Source organism: Nannospalax galili, unplaced genomic scaffold (assembly GCF_000622305.1).
Source record: "Nannospalax galili isolate Female #2095 unplaced genomic scaffold, S.galili_v1.0 scaffold786, whole genome shotgun sequence".
Taxonomy (NCBI): Eukaryota; Metazoa; Chordata; class Mammalia; order Rodentia; family Spalacidae; genus Nannospalax; species Nannospalax galili.
Window position 1 is genome coordinate 1,842,636 of NW_008355774.1, and position 22,061 is coordinate 1,864,696.

The following is a 22,061-nucleotide window of genomic DNA, read 5'->3' on the forward strand; positions in this document are numbered from 1 at the left end:
CAAGGTGAAAGATAGGAGATTAAGTTCATTCTTCTACAGGTGGAGATCCAGTTTTGCCAGCACCATTTGCTGAACTTGCTGTCTTTCCTCCGGTTAATGTTCTTGGCCCCTTTGTCAAATATCAGGTGGCTAAAATTGCAATTACTCATATTTGGGTCTCTCTAACATCTTTTTTTAACCTCCTCATAGGCTATTCTTTCATTTCATTTCCTTCCTTCCTTCCTTCCTTCCTTCCTTCCTTCCTTCCTTCCTTCCTTTCCTTCCTTCCTTCCTCTTTTCTTCCTTTTTTTCAGTGTTAAGGATTAGCTAGTAGTAGTAGAAACTTATAATTTCAGCTATTCAGGGACTAGAGAGTGTCTTAGTGGTTAAGAGCAGTTCCTGCTTTTGTAGAGGACCTGGGTTCAGTTCCCAGCACCCACATGGTGGCTAACAACCACCTGTAACTCCAGTTTCAGGGTATCTAATGCCCTCTTTTGATGTTCTCTGGCACAAGGCACACACATGGTGCATATACATACTTGAAGGCCAAACACTTTTACACATAAAATAAAAATGTCTTAAAAAATTTCAGCTACTCAGGAGGCTGAGGCAGAATGAATACAAGAAGTTCAAGGCCACCCTGGGCAACTTCATGAGATTGTCTCAAAATAAAAACTCAAAGGGTCTGGGGATGTAGTTCAGTAGTAATGCTTGTAGTTCAGTAGCATGTGGGAGGCCTTAGATTCCATTCCTAGTGCCTGAAAAAAAATCAATGCTAGAGATCAAACTGCATGTTTATCAGTGAGCTATGGCCTTCCCCCACCCTCCCAATTCTTTATCCTCATTAAACTCAATGTTTTATGGGGAGAGATTTTTTTTTTTTAACCTTTCAGACAGAGAAAGCTCAGACAGGATAAAGACCATTAGTAAGCTGATAACAGAGTAGGGATGTGTGTCTGAGTAGCCTCAAGAAAGTTTTCTGATGTTATCAGAAGTTGTCCTAGGGCTACTTGACCCAGGCTGCAGGGGGCCTGTCTTTGGCCAGGAGTGGCACATACAGTCCTGACAGTCACTGGGAAGTCCTCAGGGTCTGGTGCTCCCTGCAGGCACCCTTTTCTGCTTTCTCTATGGTAAGCCGGAAGGCTTGTGATCCTCCAGGTGGTTCCCTGAGCTTCCAAGGTTTTTTTCCTTGCCCTAAGGTATCTCAAAAGCAGACCATGGATTTATTGCAGACACTGATACTTCCTTGGGACATAGCGTCCTAAGGAAGAAGGGGTTGGCGCACAGGTATGGAAACAGGTGGCCTGGGAATTAACTGCTCCCTGGAGCATGGATGTTTGTTAAAATGGATCAGACCTCCCAGGTCAAAGGCAGAGGCCTCATGGAGGAGGCATTATAAAGACCGAAGGATGGCCTGGGTGAGTTGCAGGCCACTTCCCCAATCCCTCCTGCTACTTAGAGGCTCATGAACACATCTAAGGTAAAATATACTGGTGGGGGCAGGTAGTAAGTAGACTGGGAGGACTGAGTCAGTGACAGTGACTACCTACCATATAGAGGTGCTCAGGTAGCTAGCAGGTTCCAGCAACAGGTAGGGCACTGGAGTCTCTCAAAGAAGACTTAAAGGGATGGGTGAGGTGGTGCACACCTTTTATCCCAGCATTCTGGAGGCAGAGGAAGGCAGATCTCTGTGAGTTGTCTACATAGCAAGTTCCTGGCAGGTCAGGGCTACTTAGTGAGACTCTGTCTTAAAAAAAAAAAAAAAAAATCCCAGGCGTAGTGGCACATGCCTTTAGTCCCAGCACTTGGGAGGCAGAGGCAGGTGGATCTTTGTGAGTTCGAGGCCAGCCTGGTCTTACATATTGAGTTCCAGGACAGCTGGGGCTACAAGGACACCCTGTCTCAAAAAGACCAAAACAAAACAAAACAAAACAAAAAAAGGCCTTAAAGGCTGGGAATGTGGCTTAGTTTTAAGAGTGTTTGTCTAGCATACATGAGACCTTGGGTTCAATCTTCAGCACTGAATAAACTGATGATGGTAACATATCTGTAATCCTAGCACTAGGGAGATAGAGGCAGGAGGAGCACGAGTTCAAGGTCATCCTCAGGCTACATTTATCAACCTGGGATAAAAGTGACTCTCTCAAAAAGAAATTCCTCTTGGTCAGGTGCGAGTGGGTTGTGTTCCTGGTGGTGCTGAATTTCCCCAGTGGATAAAGGGATTAAGGTATGTAACCTGGGAAGCTGGGCCAAGAGCAAGACTTCAAAGGAGTATGAGCTTCTCCCTCCTCCTTTTGGGAGGCTATTATTTTAAGTAATAAACCTATCAAGAGTACATGAAGCTCACTATTTTACTGGAAACAACAGTTGGCACCATAGTTATGTTCATATTCAGCAAGATCCACTGCTGTTGGGATAAACAATGTGTCTCACCTGTGCAAACTCTGCCTCTGTAATTTTAAACACCGCTGAGAATTAGCCTTATTGTATTTGTGTCTATACCTGTGGCTGGTGATGTGGCAGTCTGCGCAAGATGTTCACTACTTGCTGTGTTATGAGGAAGACTATCTTCCTCAGGGTTGTGGGGGCTTCCTTCATTGGATTTCTCTTGCTTTGGAAGGTCTCTGTTCTTGGCCTTTCCCACCCACTATTGTCATTTGCTCTTAGCAGCTGTTTTCTAGCTCTGGCTATGGTAGGTTTGGTTGCCATGGTAACCTCCAGTGGCATTACTGGACAGGCTTGAAAGCATGCAGGATGGATTCAGGCAGGATAAAGCTGGAAATACAGGGCTCTTTTGTTAGAGGGCCATCGTTCAGTCAGCTTAAATGGACATTTATGACAAACTTTGAGACTCTACTTATTAAAGATTAGCTGGAGATAGAATCCTGCCTTAGGAACCAAGTACTGAGGGAGGTAGTTAGGTTGGATCGAGAGGCTAGGTGGATAATCTGTGAGTTTGTAATATGGAGACAGGTAAGGAACAGCTGTAGGGCTCCTACTTAAAAAAAAAAAAAAAAAGGGCTACAGGAGACCCTGTCTCAAGATGGGAAAAAAAAAAAAAAAAAAAAAAAAAAAAGATCTCACTGTGCTGCCTAGGCTGGCCTCAAACTCCAGTACGAAAGTGATTCTCCTGCTCCAGCCTCTTGAGTAGCTGGGACTACAAGTTATGTGCTACCACACCAGGTTAAAATGTCTTTTGAGTGCTCTTTGCTGCACACATGGATGGTTGTGCTATGGAGCATCTGAAAACAAGTGAGGTAGACTGTTTCTGGCAGAGGCCAGTAGGGTTCCACTGGATTAGAGGAAACTGTCCACACCCAGCTCTGTCAACAACCTTTCTCTCCTCTATTTTGTAATTGAGGTCAGAGTCCTAACTCTTCAGATGCCTCCCATTTAAAACATGTAATAATGTAGGAAAACTAAGAATTGGAGTTCTGAATTTACTAATTTATTTTTCCAAAAGGTTGGCTGTAGAATTGAAGAAGGGCAGCTACCCAGGTATTATGGTGTGATGGGAGTCATGCCCAGGTTTTCTGGGTATCATTATCAAGATTTGATCCTGGAAAACTTGTAAGAGTTAGTTGTTCAAGAGTAGAAAAGATCTTCTCTCTTGACTGCTTGTCTTTTTTTTTTCCTTGTCTTCTGTTTTTACTATTTTTAAGTGTATGAGTGTATTGCCTGCATGTATGTAATTGCACCCATGTCATGCAATGCCCTTCAAAGTCAGAAGAGGGTGTTGGAGCCCCTGGAGCTGGAGTTATGCACAGTTGTTAGCTGCCATGTGGGTGCTGGGAATCAAACCTGGGTCCTGTGCAAGAGTAGCCAGTGCTTTTAATCACTGAGTCATCTCTCCAGCTCCCTCTTTTTGGTTTTTTTGAGATAGGGTCTCATGTAACCTGGGCTATCCTTGAGCTTGGTAAGTAGCAGAGGATGGCATTTAAATCATGATTTTATTACCTCCACCTCCTAAATTCTGGGATTATAAGCATGTAATCACTGTACCTGGCTCCCGATTGCATGTCTTTAATGAGGTCTTCATGTTCTGAGTTTAGAAGCATGGCTTTGAAGAAAAGGATCTTGTTATGAGACTGTGCCATCAGGAGAGCAGTTTCTGCTTCTTTTTTGTTGTTGAAATTTATCATTCAATCAATCACAACTGTGCAATAAAGGCCTGGCTAACAAATTGGACACTGTTCACCCACCAAGTTATGGTTCAAGTCTTCTCTGTGGTGCTAAGGACCATGTTCAGGGAGACACATTTGTAATCACAGGATTGCCTATAGAGCATAAGCTGGCCTCTGTACCAGAGGGAATAGGATGCTTCTGCTGTCAGTATCAGAGCTAAGTTCCTAGCAGCCAAGTCTGTATGGGATGTTCTAGTGAAGATTTTAATTAATACTGGGTAATTACTAGGTGGTGCTTAACCATCCCAAATGCCCTTCAGGTTCTCAAGTGTATCACTAACTCAGCTGATCACTAACTGGCTGGTTCTGACAGGGAGAGGGAGGATTCTGTTTTATCCTTTGGATCTTTGGCCAGCACCTGGGTTGTGTAGCACGGATATCCTACCTAGGAAGGGCTTTAACTTCCTTTATTTCCATTTCAGTTTAGTGACAAGGAGCCTGGCCTTTCCAAATCACCTATCCGCACCGCCCCCCGAGACAAAAGGTAGCAAGTGCCTGTAGTCTGCTCAACTTCATCAAATTAGTGCTGCACCAGGGCCTAGGGCCTAGGGAATGAAAGGGGTATGCAAATCCGGACGAAAACCCCGAGTGGAAGTGCTCAAAAAGAGGAACAAGCACAAAGGTCATTCCTGCTCCAGGCTTTATTCCCATTCCTCATTGTACACATTTGCCTGAGTGAGCTCTTCAAGGTTACTTCTCTGCCCCGTGGCTCTCAAATTACTCCCTCACTGAACTCTGACTTCTACAAAGCCTTCCTTTTTCATCCCTCACAGACCTCATGCCAGATCCCTGAGGGCCTGGAAGTCAAATCACCATTCTACCTGCCAACCAGGGTGGTCCTGACTTGACCAGAACTTTGTTCTTGTTGCGCCTGTTCAGAGACCTTTCCTCCAGATCCTCCTCTGAGCGAGCCTTGTTCAGCTCTTGGGGTTAATGTGACTGTCATGCCCTAGAGTGGGCCCTCTTGTCCTCCACCACAGTGAAAATCAGAGGGTCGTGGTCCTGTGTTTCCGTGTCGCTTGTCCCTCAGTTAAGACGCTCTCGGCAACATAAGCGGGAAGTTTTCATGACCAGGCGGGACGCGCTAACCAGCTGCCTCGCAGGAAGGCCAGTTTTATTTCCCGGCTTCCTCGCGAAGGAACACGCCTTGACTCGCGCACCTTGACTACCTAACTGCTAGTAGCGGGCTGCTGAGCGGCGCACGCGCACTGTGGGCCGGGCCTCGGCGGGGACGCGCACGCCCTCGGCCGCGTGCGTCACAACCCGGGCGCCTGCCGCGCCCTCCAGCTCGGCTGCTGGTCCGTCCTCGCCGCGGTGGCGGCCACCCTGTGACAGCAGCGGCGGCGCCGGGCTGGCGCGGTAGCGGAAGGGTTGCGCGGCCGGGAACACGCAGACCCGGCTGAAGCAAGGTGCGACGTGAGGAAAGTCGAGCCGGGCTGCGCGTGAGACCTCGCGGGCGCCGAGCGGGAGGCCGGCGGGAGACAGTGGCCGCCGGCGGCCCGGAGCCATTGGTCGTCGCGGTCGCCGCCGGCATGAGCCACATCCAGATCCCGCCGGGGCTCACGGAGCTGCTGCAGGGTTACACGGTGGAGGTGCTGCGGCAGCAGCCGCCCGACCTCGTCGAGTTCGCGGTGGATTACTTCACACGCCTGCGCGAGGCCCGCGTCCAGGACTCGGCCACGCTAATCGCCACTCCTACGAGTTTTCACGTGCCGGAGTCCACCTCATCCGCCGTCCTCGAGGACGGGGACAGCGAGTCCGACTCGGACGATGGGGATTTGGAAGGTAGGCTGCGAGGCGAGGCTGGGGTTCGTTGTGAGGACCGAGCTTATGTGTGTGTGGGGGGCTGGTGGGGGGGGTCCCCGGGTGGCGCCAAACCTGGCTCCGGGGCAGAGAGCTCGCAGCTCTGCAGCGGAGGTGGTTGGGGTTTTCAGATCCGTCGTCTAGAGCCAGGCGTGTGCCTCTTCCCAATGGACCCGAGCCGGAAAGCTCACGGCGATTTGTCAGCTTCAGCCTTCAATGGAGCTGCGCCTCTTTTGGTCCTCGTGGTGGCGCGGAGCTTAAGACGATCCCGCCAGAAGATGCCTCTACTTCAGACCCTTAGCTCGCTTTTTTTTTTTTTTCTTCCTTCCAAAAGCTAGAGCATCCGCATCCAGCAACACGTGTTGATTAAGCAATGTTAATAGCATTGTTTGGAAAGAATTCATTTTTAGAAGAAATCCTTGTTGAAAAACTTTTGAGACAAGACAATAGCCCTGGTTAGTCTGGCGCTCAGTCTTAAACTTGTGACTTTCCTGCTCTCACGTCAGTGAAAACCCTTTAAGCACAGATGTGAGAGCAAGGATGAGAAGAACCCCTTATTGAATGCTGTCACTCTCATTCAACAGTTGTTAACATTTGTCACAGATGTATATTTTTCTCTCCGTAAATATTTAAAGGAATTTTTAGTTAGGTCACTTCATCCCTGCTCAGTGGATTATACGTTTCTTAAAATACCGTCTCTTAAAATAGAAAAAAAAAAAAAAAAATATACGGAAAAAATACTTGAATCAAATTGGGGAGGGAAACAAAAAGTTGGTGAGAGTAACAATAAGTACCTTATTTAGTGTGTTCATTGCAGGAAAGAAGATAGTAATTTCTGTACATCCAGTTTAAGTAAGGATGTCAAGAAGCAATTGCATTTTCTTGGTTGCTTCCATATATGCGCTATAAACTTTTTTTTTTTTTTGTCGGAGCTGAGGACCACACCCCAGGCCTTGCACTTGCTAGGCAAGCGCTCTACCACCAAGCTAAATCCCCAACCCCTGCTTTATAAACTTGATAGAGTTAGCCTGCTCTTTGTTTTTTAAAGGTTTATTTGTGTGTGTGCGCACACAGGTGCCCTCAGAGGCCAGAAGAGGGCATCAGATTCCCTGCCACCCTAGAGTTGGAGTTACAGGTGCTTGTGAGCTGGGAACCAAATCTGGGTTCTCTGGAAAAGCAGCAAATGCTCTTAACTGCTGAGCCAGCTCTCAACTCCTTAGCCTGCTTCAGTCAAACTGAACAAAATAAAACATTTTGAGAGACAAAATTTAAGCTTACTGTTATTAGATCATATTAGAAAATACAAACTAATTTTGAGTGGTCTGGGCTCAAGTTCAAGTTACAGTTGACAAGTAATTAATGGTCTTTGCTGTAGGAGGCTATAAACTTTAGAGTTCATTGCTCTTCTGTGTTTCCCTTGATTTAGTGCATGTAACATGACTTTTGAAGAAATTAGAAATTATTTTCCAAATTTTGTACAAGTTTGCTTTGTATCATGGTCAAGTTGTCAAACCTATTTGATTTCAGATTTTCTTGTCTTTGAAATGAAGACAGTGATAACAATCTCCCAGGGATCAATGTGTTTTTTTTTTTTTTTTTTTTAAAGTTTTTTAAGGGGCTGGAGAGATGGCTTAGTGATTAAGAGCACTGGCTGCTTTTGCAGAGGACCCAAGTTTGATTCCCAGCACCCACAGGGCCCCAAACAACCGACTGTAACATCAGTTCCAGGGGAATCTAGCGCCCTCTTCTGACCTCCTCAGGCATTGCATGATGCAGATGCACTTACCTACGTGCAGGCAATACACTCAGACACTGAAAGAGCACCAAGTGCCCCTAACCCCTGCACCATCGCTCCAGCCCTGATTTCTAAGTTTCTTGGATTGTCATCTATAAATCACAAACCTATAACCTTTTTTGGAAAATTTCTGCTTATACAAACATTAATTAGTATTTGAGAAACTAGTTCTAGATGTTTATAAGTTTTGTATTATGTCTTCATTCTGTGAAGTACTGGGGATCCAATCCAAAGATTTATGCATGCTAGGCAATCACTCTACCGTTGAGCAACATTCCTTGCCTGTCACCTTTGATCTTTCAAAATTGAGTTGATTTAATGATTGAATATGTTAAGAGACTGTGTCACATATCATCATAGAAATCATTATAAGGTGGATTTCTGTTTATTTCTGTTTAGAGGGCATTGGACACAATAAAATACTACTTAATACTTATTAGAATGGTTAGTAATAAAAAAAACACCAAAACAAAATACTAGAAAAAGGATGAGCCCTACTAATGGAAATGTGAAATATCTAGCTTTCATGAAAAGCATTTTTTTTAAATACTATTTTTATTTTATGTGTATGCGTGTCTTGCCTGCATGTAGGTTAAGTGCACCCATGTCATGCAGTGCCCGTGGAGGACAGAAGAGACTGTCGGATCCCCTGGAACTGGAGTTACAGACAGTTGTTAGCTGCCATGTGGGTGCTGGGATTCAAACCCGGGTCTTCTGCAAGAACAACTAGTGTTCTTAACCGCTGAGCCATCTCTCCAGCCACCTCATGAAAAGCATTTTAGTGGGGCCTCAAAAAGTTAACAGATGTAGTAGAACTACTACATAGTGGGGCAGTTCTAATCCTAGATACATAGCTGAAAGAATTGAGAGTAGGTGGTCAAACAAATAACTTCATTTTAGCATTAGTCACAGTATTTGAAAAGTCAGATAACTGGTGTCCATGAATAAACAAAATATAGTATATACATACAGTTAAATATTACTGTCTCAATAGGGAATGGAATTATGATGCAGGCTGCCAATGTGGATGATGTTACAAAATTGAAAACATGTTAAATGAAGGTGGGTGTTTGGCTCATGCCTGTCTCAAAAAACTAAAACCACTCAACCAATCAGCAAACATGCTAAATGAAATCAGCCAGCTATAGAAGGACAAATATTGTAAGATTTCACTTATATGTGGTATCTAAAATAGAGAAATTCATAGTGACAAAAAATAAAATAGAGCTAGAGAGATGGCTCAGGGATTGAGAGTGCTTGCTGTTCTTGAAAGTGAGTTTGAGGCTACCCTGGTGTACATAGGGTATGCCAGGCCAGGCCAGGCCAGCTGTGGCTACAGTGAGACTCTGTCTCAAAAATACAAAACAAAACAAACCCTTAAACAAAGTAGAATAGACTTTGCCAGAGGCTGAGGATCCAAAGTAATAGGGCATTACTTTTTTTTCTCTTTTCCTTTTGTTCCACCACTGAGCTTCCCCTCCAGACTTCAGAACATTATAATTAACTAGTGCAGAATTTCTGGTTGGAATAATTAAAAATTTTGGCATTAGATGGTGGTGGTGATTGTACATATTGTGAATGGGCTTAATGCTGGAGTTACAGACTTTAAAATGGTTAAAATAATCTGGTGTGGTGACTCACACCTGTAATCCCAGCACTTGGGAGGCTGAGGCAGGAAGATCAAGAGTTTGAGGCCATCCTGGGCTAAGAGTAAGACCCTCTTTCAAAAAAAAAAAACAAAAAGAACAACAACAAAAAATAAAGTCACTAAACCAGGAGCTGGGTTTGGTGTGCATGCCTTTAATCCCAGCACTTGGGAAGCAGAGGCAGGTGGATCTCAGAGATTGAGACTCCCTGGTTTACGTAGTGAGTTCCAGGTCAGCTGAGGTTACAGAGAGACCTGGTCTCTAAAAAGGTCAAAATCTTATCTTTTTTGCAAGATGAAGGATTTTTATTTACTTATTTCAGTGTATGTGTGTATCTGATTGTGTGTGGGAAGATTGATATCATGCCTGGCTTTTTTTGTGTATGGATGCTAAAATTGAATTTATATAATGCTTTATCAACTACATAGTGAATTTTAGGCCAGCTGGAGCTATATGGAGATCCTGTCTCAAAAAACAAACAAAACCCCTCCAAAAAACAACAAAGAAAAAGAGTCATTCTTGAAAAAAGCTTTTAAAAACATATTTATTCCTGGAGATTGTTATCACTGTTTTTACTTTAAAGATACAAAAATCTGTAATCAAATTGGGAGACTCTGTCTAAAAAATAAAAATAATAAAATTATGAGTTAGCTTCACACATTTTCCCCTTTTTGTCATGGTCTTGTAGGGTTTTTTTTCTAGGGAAGATTATTGAGGCATTGTGTTGTTGACTCCATGATCATTAGTAAGGAGATGATTTGTCTTGCTATTTCCAGACAGTGTCCAGTGCTCATCTAGTGGATTGGTCTCTCAGCTCACAAAACAGAAACCTTATCTGCTTGGCAATGTTCCAGGGTTTTTCTTAGTGATCTTCAGATAATTCTGAATATGGTTAGCTTTAATGCACACCAAATTTTAAAAATGGTTTATAGGCCAGGTGTGGTTGTGCACATCTGTAATCCCAATATTTAGAGGCAGACAAAGACAGGAGAATTGTTGCAATTTTGAGACCAGCCTGATCTACATAGCAAGATCCTGTCCCAAAAACCTGGAGAAAGAGGGGGAAGGATGGAATTTAGTAAAATGATTACTGGCCTTGGACATCTTTGTAAGAGAGACTCACATGTTGCCCAGGCAGGCTGGAAAAGCTGCTGAACTTAAGTGAATCTTCTTGCCTCAGTCTCCTTAACTGAATCCCCTACTTTATTTTACTTAAGGTTTTTGTTTGATTGTATGTGTGTGTGTGTGTGTGTGTGTGTGTGTATGTGTGTGCATGTGATGGGGGTATGTGTGTAGGGGTGCATGTTTGTATGTGCCTGTGTGAACATGTTGAGGAGAGGTCAACCTCGTGTGTCATTCCTCAGGAGCTATTTACCTTTTTCTAAATTTATTATTTTTATTTTATGTGTATGAATGCATTACCTGTATGTATGTAAGTGCACCTGTATTTTGCAGTGCTCAAGGAGGTCAGAAGAGGGCACTGGATCACTGGATCCCCTGGAACTGGAGTTATGGATGGTTGTTAGCTACCATGTGGGTGCTGGGAATTTAACCTGGGTCCTCTGCAAGGGCAGCTTTTCTACTTAACCACTGAGTCATCTCTCCAGCCTCTCACCTTGTTTTTTTTTTAAAAAAAATTTTCATTTTATTTTAGATTTATAAGTATATTGCCTGCGTGTATTTGTAAGTGCATCCTGTTTCATGTAGTTCCTTTTGGAGGTTAGAAGAGGACATCAGATCCTCTTGGAGTTATAGATGGTTGTTAGCCATGGTCTGGGTGCTGGGAACTGAGCCCCAGTCCTCCGTAAGAACAGCTAGTGCTCTTAACTGCTGAGCCATCTCTCCAACCCCCAACCTTGTATTTTGAGACAAGTCCTCTCATTGGGCTGGAGCTCACCAAATAGGCTAGGCTGTAAGGTCAGTGAGCCCTAGGGGTCTACCTGTCTCTGCCTTTTTACCATGTCTGAATATTTTTATATGGATTCTTGAGTTTGACTGCCTGTCTTCATGCTTGCACAGTATTTTTACCTACTTAGCTATTTCTCCAGCCCTACAGGATCTCAAGTAGCCCAGGATGACCTCAAACTCACTAGGTAGCTGAGAAGGACCTTGAATTTCTGATCCTCCTGCCTCCACCTCCTAAAAGAGTGGAATACAGGTGTATGCCAACACCTGGTTTATGTGGTGCTAGGGAGCAAACCCTGGGTAGGCAAGCACTCTACCAACTGAGCTACATCCCTACCTCTTCTTAATGCTTTTCTTAAGTTGATGAGAATTCTTGAAGCTTTGAAACAAAGAATTTTCTGTGTGATTAGGAATGTGATCATTGTTCTTGAGCCCTTTGGATCATATCTGAGTTTATGTTAAAGAGATAACTCAGGTCAAAGGCTTGTCACTAGAGAGAACAACCATATGATTAGCAGAGGGAGAGTTGATGTTTTAAGGCAGACTAATCAACACTACCCCCCCCTTCGCCCTTCCTGGAGACAAAATATCTATATATAACCCAGGCTATCTTGGAACTAAATATGTAGCTCAGGCTGCCTTCGAATTTATGATCCTCTTGTTTCAGCCTTAGCCCAAGTGCTGGGATTACAAGTAAGTGCTATCATGCCTTGATTAGGTAGTCTAACTTTGAGCTAAAGCAGAGGAGTTTGAGTTCAGTCATATGGCCTGTATTTAAGTCATGCTTATATTTTGACAACCCAGTACAAACTTTGAACATAAAATTTGCTAGTTCTTATTGGTGAACACATTTATGTGCTAGGAGGGTTATATGCCCTGATCTGTGGGGTAAGGGTGCAGAAGCTTGTGTTTGGGACCTTTCCAGTCCTTGCTTATATGTATTTCTTCATTCATTCAGCTGGTTTTGATTTGTATACTCTATTTTAAAAAATTGTACTTACTAACATGGTGCTCTACACACACACACACACACACACACACACACACACACACACACACCCGCTTCTTTGAGTCCTTGTGACTATCAAGCCTGAGGGCGTCCTGGGAACCCCTGAGTTTATATGTAGTTGGACCAAAGTAAAGGTGGTCTGGTGAAGTGTAGTTGTCATCTGAAGTAAGGGCAGTCTTATTGTGGGCCATACCTGTACTAGCTACTTTACTTATTGCTGTGACCAAACACCTAACAAAGCTACTTAAAGGAGGAAGGGTTTATTTAGTTTACAGTTTGAGGGAACAGTTTCCCTCATGGTGGGGAAGTCATTGGGGGCAGGGACATGAGGCAGCTAGTCACATAGTGTTTATAGTCAGGAAGCAGGAAGAAATGAATGCTGATGCTCATCTGCCTTCTTATAGTTTCAATTGTCAACTTGACACAAACCTAGCATCACCTGGAAAGAGGGAACCTCAGTTGAAGAATTACTGGATCAGATTGGCCTGTGGCCATGACTGTGAGGCATTCTCTTAGTTGCTAATTGATGTAGGAGGGCCTATCCCACTGTGGGGGGTGCCATCCTTAGGCAGGTGGACCTGGGCAAGCCAGTAAGCAGCATTCTTCGATGTGTGGATTTACTCGATGATGGACTATAACCTGTAAGATGAAATAAACCCTCTCTTCCCTAAGTTGCTTTTGGTCATGGTCTTTATCACAGCAACAGAAAGCAAACTGGAACATTCTATTTTCCCTTTTTTTACTCGCATGCCTCCTCTACCCAATTCAGGATAAGTCTTCCCTCTTAGTTAAACCTCTTTTTATAAGCTCTCATAGACATGCCCAGAGATGTCTCCTAGGTGATTCCAATCCAATTAAGATGACAATGAAGATTAACCATCTTAATACCCTTTGAGTTCACTTTGATGCTAACACTAGTTAGAATTATGTTGAGGCATACTAGTGTGTGTGTGTGTGTTCAGTTTAAATTTGTTTTTGCTGGGCGTGGTTGTGCATGCCTGTAGTCCCAGCACTTGGGAGGCAGAGGCAGGTGGATCTCTGTGAGTTCAAGGCCAGCCTGGTCTACATAGTGAGTTCCAGGACAGCTGGGGCTACAGGCAGACCCTGTCTGAAAAAAAATTTGTTTTTATTTTATGTGTATTAGTGTTTTACCTACATGTATGTAAGTACATCTGTGTGTGCAGTGCCCACGTGAGCCACAAGAGGATGTCACATCCCTTGGAACTGGAGTTAAGGACAGCTGTTAGTGGCCTTGTGGATACGGGGAACCAAACCAGTGTTTCTCTGCCAGATCTGCCAGCGCTCTTTATCTTTTTGTTATTTATTTATTGATACAGGATCTCCTTGTAGCCCTAGGTGGTCGGAAACTTGTTATGTAGACCAGGCTGACTTTGAACTCACAGAGTGCCTAACTCTGCCTCCTGAGTGCTGGGATTAAAGGCATGCATCACCATGCCCAGCTGTTAATTTAATTTCTCTTGAGAAGTATCTACCATCACCAGTTCAAACTACCAATACTCTAAACATGGAATTGTGGAAAGATTCTCAATTTTTCCAGTCTGCTGCAAGTGGGTGGACTCTAGCTCATGAATCATTTTCCCCACCCCTCAGATTTCTTTTCTTTTTCTTCTTTTCAGTGCTAGAGCAGGCACATAGGATCTCATTATGTAGTCCTGGCTGGCTTTTAATTTATGATCTACCTGCTTTAGTCTCCCTAGTGCTGGGATTACAAGCGTGTGCTCCCACACCTAGTTCCCATTTCTTGTACATAAAAAAACTGGTGTGTGGATACAGCATATTGCACTTGAAAATATTTTTTGTTGGGGCTGGAGGGATGGCTCAGCGGTTAAGAACACTGGTTGTTCTTGCAGAAGACCCGGGCTCGAATCCCAGCACCCACATGGCAGCTAACAACTGTCCACAACTCCAGTTCCAGGGGATCCAACAGCCTCTTCTGTCTTTCCAGGGCACTGCACGACATGGGTGTCCTTATCTACATGCAGGCAATATACACATACACATAAAATAAAAATAATAAATTTTAAAAATATTTTTTGTTGAGGGGAGGGGCACAGCACACATGTGGAGGTCAGAGGGTAATTTTGTGGAGTGGGTTCTTTCCATGAGTTGCTTGGTAAGTGCCTTTTCCCACTGAGACATCTTACTGGCCCGGAGCTTTTTTCTTTTTCTTTAAACTAAATGGCCAGTGTTGTGATTTGGTTGACATCAAATGGAGATAGTATGGGGAAAAGTACTAGTTCTGTGAAGATATGTCCACTTTCCCCTAGTGGCATGTTCACTCAATGCTTATTTTTATATTCTAGTAAATTACTTTGCTCAACAACATCAAAAGTCCTTGCAATTTTTTTTGTTAGAGAATTTTAATGTGTTTCATTTATCATTGTAAAACTAAGGACAGTTTTATACCTTTTTTTTTTTTTGGTCTTTTTGAGACAGGGTCTTCTTTAACCCCAGCTGGCCTGAAACTCACTATATAGACCAGGCTGGCCTTGAACTCACAGAGATGCACTTGCCTCTGCCTCCTGAGTGCTGGGATTAAAGGCTTGCACCACCATGACCAACTTGATTTTATGACCTTTTTGTACATAGCTGTTACATTTTGGGCAATTTGTCTTTAGGAGTAAATTACTCTAAAAAGTATATTCTAATTTTCTCTTCAAGCTACATGTTTTGTTTACATAAACTTCTGTTTAAAATTAAAGAAAATACAGTGTTCTGTTTTTTAAAGTTTATTTAAGCCATTTTATTTAAGACACAAGAAAAGTGATTGAAGATAGGTATAAGGGTCATCCTTTGGTACAAGAAAACATTTGTGTAACATCCCATGCACTTCTGGTCCATGTGTAGAGTCATGGTCCAAACAAGTGCTGTGGTCCCTGTTGCCTGGGTGATGATCCAGCTTCCCTTTACTCATCTTTGCAGCCAAGTAGAAGCAGATTCACATGGGGGTTGTAGAAGAGTATGGTTGCCATTTCCTCAGGGAAAGGACTTGGTTCTGATGGGGAAATTGGAATGAATGGTGAACTCAGTCTCTCATGTTCTCTGTGGTGGTGTGACTTCAGGAAAACATTGAGCAGTCCCCCACCCCTCCCCACTCCCCTGAAGTGTGGCAAAGTTTGTGAAGGCTTCTACACCAAGCTAAGCCCTCCTTGCTATATGTGCAGTGGGTGCTACCTCACATGGGCCAACCCACCTGTGGGCAGGACCTGCCTAACAGTTGATACACCCAGGACTCAGATGTTTCCACTGCTTTCCTTGGACCCAGACTCTTGTTTCGCTTTTTATTTTATTTTATTTTATTTTATTTTATTTTATTTTTTATTTTATTTTTTATTTTATTTATAGACTGGCCTTGAATACACAGAGATCCACCTGCCTCTGCTGGTGTAGGCCACCAGGGCCATTTATGCCCAGATCAGAATCATAATTCTAACAGTGTGATTCTATAAACAGTTAGGAATTTTCTTTTTTGCAAAAATTTTCTTAGGTTATTCTTAGAATATATATCACTCAGCTATCCAGTTTAGAGTTCTTTTTGTGAGTCTCAATTCAGTGTTAGCTTATGTTAGTTTGTTTTGGAGCTTGCTTTTTGGGGGTTTATTTATTTTTTACATGCATGTGTTTGTGTGCATCCATTTGGAGGCCAGAAGTTAACCTCCAGTGTTGTTCCTCACAAGCTGTCTACTTTGTTATTTGAGATAGTTTCTCACTGGAACTTGAGGTTCCATTTTTAGGCTAGCTAGCTGACCAGTGAATTTGACTCTACTTCCCCAACATTGGGATCACAAGTATGCACTGCCATACGTGGCACACACTCTTGGGCGCACGAATGTGTGTGTGTGTGTGTGTATTTTATGTGCATGAGTGTTTTGACTGCATGTATGTAAGTGCACCTGTCTGTGGGTGCTGGGAACCTGGGTTCTTTTTTTTTTTTTTTTTTTTTTTTTTTTTTAAGCAGGGAAGCCCCAGCTGTCCTGGAAGTCACTATGTAGACCAGGCTGGCCTTGAACTCACAGAGATCCGCCTGTCTCTGCTTCCCAAGTGCTGGGACTATAGGCATGCACCATCATGCCTGGCTGGAACCTGGGTTCTTAGCAAAAGTAGCCAGTGCTCTTAACCACTGAGCCAGCCCCGTATGCTTGACTTTTTATGTAGGTACTGGAGATCAAACTGACAAGCACTTTACCAATTGAGCTATCTCCCAGGCCTTTTTCTAAAAGACAGTTTTGAAACTGTAGCTCTAGCTGGTCTAGAATTGGCTATAAAGACCAGTTCAGCCTTAAATGCTAGTCCTGCCTCTGCCTCCCAAGTACTGGAACTGTAGATGTACTCCATCACAAAAGCTAAGGATTGTGTTTTTTTTCTAATTTAATTTTATTATATTAATTGGTTTTAAATCAAATCTACAGAGCATTATTCATAGAAAACTGGCTTCTTTCTACCTTAATAACTTTCACTTATTTCTTTCCTCCCTGATAGCAGTGATTTTCAGTTTAGGGGGCTTTTTAAAAAATGCTTGGTCCTCATATACAAGCATGTACCACCACACCCGGTAAAACCCTTTTTTTAAAAAAAAGAAAATGCAAAAGTAAGTTGGGCATGATGGCATACACCTGCAGTCCCAGCATTTGGGAAACTGAGATAGGAGGTTCTTGAGTTAAGGTCCACCTGGGTCACATATCTAGTTGGATTACATTGTGACCCTATCTCAGAAATCAAACAAAAACAGAGTTAAAATCAGCAAAATACCAATAGCTAGAGGGGAGTGGGAATGGATAGCAAGAGGTATTTCTCTAGATTTCTCTAGCCCTAGAAAAGTCTGATGCAAAGTTGGTCTTTCTCTTATAGCAGAAAATGATTCTTTGAAGCCTGGATAGTTTGTGTTCCAAGAGTTGGAGTTGTTACCCCTGGATATATTATATACTCTCTGTCACTTCTGACTTAACCATTCCTGTTCTTACCATTCCTTTTTTCAGTTCAGACACAGTCAAGTCCTGTACTTAGGGTCCTGAAAACTGTTCTGTCTCTTACTGAGAGGCATACATTTAATTGGATTAACCATTCTATCTTGACCCACTTAATACCCAGTCCACGTATTTAGGAAATTATGGGGAATAATTATAACTGTCTAGTAGGAGACTTTGGTAGCACCACTCCAGATATGAGAACCCTGCAGGAGCAGGAGTTATGAAGTTGATTGGTTCTGTTCTGACTTGTTGAATTGCGGGCCAACACATGGGACTAGAATTCCACCTCACATTTAGCCAACAGTGGGAATATGGGTCTGAACAAGGCAAAGGTCATGAGTGTAGCACATGTTTCTTCTCCTGTGTGTCTTCCCCTTTGCCTGGAATACTGCTTTTCTCCTTTTGTTTGCTTGTGAACTGCCCCCACCCCTTTTAATCTGCCAGTTCAAACGTTTCCTTTTCTACCAAGTAACAACCCTATAAGGTAGGTGCTATTATATGTTTTTATAGATGAGGAAATTAAGTCTCAAAGGTTGGATAACTTGTTTAAGTCTACTAGTAAGTGAGGTGGTTCTGCAATTTGAACCCAAGCAGAACGGCTTAGAGTCCATGTTCAAGCCTACTTTTGTCCTCTTGCTTTCTAGTTACTTGGTAAATACTTAGTGTATGAATAAGGTATTCACAGTGGTCGTGTTTACACGAGTTGTTGTTTTTAAACACAAGGGGTTTAATGACATAGGTTTTCCCCTTTAGGACAAAAAGTGAACCTTAGATGGTTACTGATATGTTCTCTTTTGTTAACTGTTGTTCTCTTATGTCTTTTTTGTTTGTTTGTTTGTTTGTTTGTTTTGGGTTTTTTTTGTCTTTTTTGAGACAGGGCCTTCCTGTAGCCCCAGCTGTCCTGGAACTCACTATGTAGACCAGGCTGTCCTGGAACTCACAGAGATCCACCTGCCTCTGCCTCCTGAGTGCTGGGATTAAAGGCATGTGCCACCATACTCAGCTTATATTACTATTTTTAATATCCTAAATTATGCTGCCATTAACTTCTCATATGACTTTTGAAGCCACCACGCCTGGCTTTTCTCTCATGTCTTGTTAGGACAGTAGACCCATTGCTGGTCTTCCCTCCCTTGGTGATGCTATAACCGAATCTTCTTTCAATGATAATATGTATGATCTTTCACTCCCTTGTGGAAGATTTTCCATTTTCTACCCATGGCCTTTCGTAGTTTTTGATCAAGCTAGAGAGTAAGTGATTCTGTCCCTGATTTGATACATTCCAGAACTGTGACTGACTTGGGTCAAGTTCCCATTCTGGAACAAGTTAACCATGCTGAGGCAGTGAGAACACTGTAATCTTCCCAGCTTGGATCATGCACACTGTCCTGTGGCCAAGTTGGAAGGGGGGAGCAAGTTGGGAGTGCCATCTCACAAGGCTTTAAAGATTGAAAGAGGCCATTCCTAAAGGATGACTGCAGGAATCTAGCTAGAAGGACAAAGGGGGATGGAGTGATGCTGCAGGAGATGGTAGATTCGTTGCTGCAACCAACTGGTCTCCTTCAGCAGATGCTTACTCTGCTCAGCACTGAAACACCCAAGAATAAGTGTTCCCGTTTTCTCATCCCATGGGGGCAGCAGTAAGCAATGGACATTTTATTCAATCACATCATTACTTTTACCTCAATTGTCAAATTTAGATGAGTCAAATCCTGGCTTGAGTACTGCCTAGCTATGTGTCCTGAAGGGCAAGTCTCTGAGTCTCAGTCCCCTCATCTTCAAATGGGAAAGTAATAAAGTTGTGAGGATTTTATGTGATTCAAAATAGTTGACATAGTACTCTCACACATACTGAGACTTAAAAAATTAAAACTAGAGAGCCAGATATAGTAGCACATGCCTTTAATCCCAACACTTAGAGGCAGAAACAGGTGAACTGAGTTCAAGAAAAGCCTGGTCTATGAAGACCCTGTCTAAAAAATTTTTTTTAACTAAGACCGACAAGTTAGTTCAGCAGGTAAAGGCACCTGCTGCAAAGACTGATGTCCTGAGTTTGATTCTTGGAATCCACATGGTGGAAGGAGAGCTGAATCCCACAAATTGTCCTCTCACCTTCACTCATGTGTGGCATCTCATGCACACACATACACACACACACACACAATTAAATGAAAAAAAACTGTAACAAAAATATTTGAACAGCTTATAAAGGATGAGATAAGAGCTCTAAAAAAATTTTTTTTTTTATTCTTGGCCTGTTGCCTGTAGTCTCAGCACTCAGGATACAGAGGCAGGCAGATCTCTGTGAGTTTGAGGTCAGCCTGTTCTACATAGCGAGTTTCAGGCCAGCTGGGGCTATAAGGAGACCTTGTCTCAAAAAGAACAACAAAAAAGTTTTATTTGAATTTTAAAATTATTTTGTTTGTGTGGTGGTGGGGTGCATGACATTGCTCAAATGTGGAGGTCAGAGGACAACTTGTAGGAGTCAGTTCTTGCCTTCCACCATGTGGGTCCTGGGAACAAACTCAAGACGTCAGACTTGGTGGCAAGTGTCTTTACAAGCTGAACCATCCTCCCAGACTTTAAATCTTTTAGAGATACATACTTTTGAGGGCTACTGATATAGCTCAGTGGTAGAATATTTGCCTAGCATGCACAGAATCCTAGGTTTGATTCTTAGTACACAAAGAGAAACTTAATTTGAAAAATAAATGTTTCTTACCCTCTAACCAGTATCCCTAATATTTTAGCTGTAAAGATTTAGGTTTAATTTATGAAGCTAGAATACAAACCTGTTTTTGTTGTTTTTATAGTTAGGTTGGTCTCCCTTCTTGCTCTCCTTGGTCTCATAAGTGGCATTGTAAAGAGCATAGTAGCAGTCCTTGTCTGGCAGCATCTTGACAAAGATGGTGTAGGGGTTGTCCACAGTCTGCCCCACATCACCTACTAGGATCTCCTGGCCTTCTTCCCAGGAGATGATGATCTTGCCCTCACTTAGGCAGAACAGCACTGCCTTCTTGGATTTCTTCACTTCTTCTGGCATTGAGGACTTGCATACCTTCAAGTCATTGAACACTTAGATGACACCTTCAGAGACAGCCACACCAGAGGCCATGTTTCTGAAGGAAAAGGATGACAAGAAGAGCCACAGAACTGAGCTGCTGCAGCTGCTGCCAGGATCCGACTGAACCTTACTTTTATTTTAAGGCAGTATCTTGCTAAGTTGTCCAGACTGACCTTGAATTCACTTTAGTCCAACACACTTTTGATCCTTCTGTCTCAGTTTCCAGAGTAGCTGGGATTACATACCCATACCACTGAGCTCTGCTTTTCTAGTCTTTGTTCCTATCTTTACTTCTTTGATATGGAGAGTATTTTGTCTATTTTACCACTGTACTAAGATTAGACAAGTCTTTGCTCTTTATAGAAGACAGCTGTGTTTACACGTTCTGAGTTTAAAATATTCTAGCATATTTCAGAATTAAATTAAAAAAATTTTTTTACAATTTTTTATTGAGCTTTTGAAAAATTTTTTTGAGAACAGAAAAGAGGAGCTCTATTTTAAAAGCGCATTACAAATAGAAGTACTATAAACAGTATCCCTAAATAGTAGATCAGGCAGCAGCTGCAGATTGGGTTACCAGAAAAAGATAGTGCTTTCAACTAGGCCTGCAGGGGGAGGTTCTTTTTTTTGTTTTTTTGTTTTCCTTTGTGCTAGAGATTGATGTATATGAGGCATGTACTCTGCCCAGAGATATATCCTTGACCCAAGAGGAGTCTTTGAACTGGTGGGATACACTGTCTTGTTTGTTTCTTATCAACAGCATTCATTTTGACATAAGGGAAATTTTTCCTTGTTTGTTCATTTTGGTTTTTGGATACAAGGTCTTGCTTTGAAGCTAAATTGGCCTATAACTCATCAATTCTTCTGACTTTGCCTCCTGAGTGCTGGGATTAGAGGCATGTGCCATGCCAGGTGCAGAACTAAAAATTTTTTTTTTCTTGAGACAGGGTCTTCCTGTAGCCCTAGCTGGCCTGGAACTCACTATGTAGACCAGGCTGGCCTTGAACTCACAGAGATCCACCTGCCTCTGCCTCCTGAGTTCTGGGATTAAAGGCATGCACTACCATGCCCAGCAGAGCTAAACTTTTTTTTTTTTTTTTTTGGTCTTTTTGAAATAGGATCTCCCTATAGCCCCAGTTGGCCTGGATCTGGATATGTAGACCAAGGCTGGCCTTGAACTCACAGAGTTCTCCTGCCTCTGTCTCCTGAGCACTGAAATTAAAGGTGTGCGCCACCGTGCCTGGCCAGAACTAAAAAATTTAACGTTTAAATAGACTATAGTTTAAACTAGAGTCTGCTCACAGTTGTCTATAATGGCAAATAAAGGATGTGGTGAATCATTTTCTTTGCTACTACACTTCAGACTCTACTGAATCTTTCCCTCATTATATTATAGGATGTGTTCATTTATTGCCATAACATTGTAAACTCCATAGGGACAAATGGATTTGTTTTGTGCTTTAATCAAGTGCATAGCAGACAGTAGGTGCTCAATAAATGTTGAATGAATGAAAAAGTCATGTTTTTTTTTGTTTGTTTTTTGTTTTTTGTTTTGGCCTTTTTGAGACAGGGTCCCCCTGGAGCCCCAGCTGGCTTGGATTCACTATGGAGACCAGGCTGGCCTCGAACTCACAGAGATCCCCCTGCCTCTGCCTCCCGAGTGCTGGGATTAAAGGCGTGCGTCACCA

General features: G+C 42.8%; 1 protein-coding gene across 1 annotated transcript in view; it reads left to right on the forward strand.

Moving 5' to 3' along the window:
* Nucleotides 1-5,448: 5,448 nt before the first annotated feature.
* Nucleotides 5,449-22,061, forward strand: part of Prkar2a (protein kinase cAMP-dependent type II regulatory subunit alpha) — a 91,361-nt gene continuing 74,748 nt past the window's right edge. Inside the window, exon 1 of the mRNA XM_008853227.2 lies at nucleotides 5,449-5,948. Coding sequence (XP_008851449.1) covers nucleotides 5,696-5,948 — 253 coding nt within the window. The 5' untranslated portion in view covers nucleotides 5,449-5,695. The remainder of the gene's footprint in view (nucleotides 5,949-22,061) is intronic.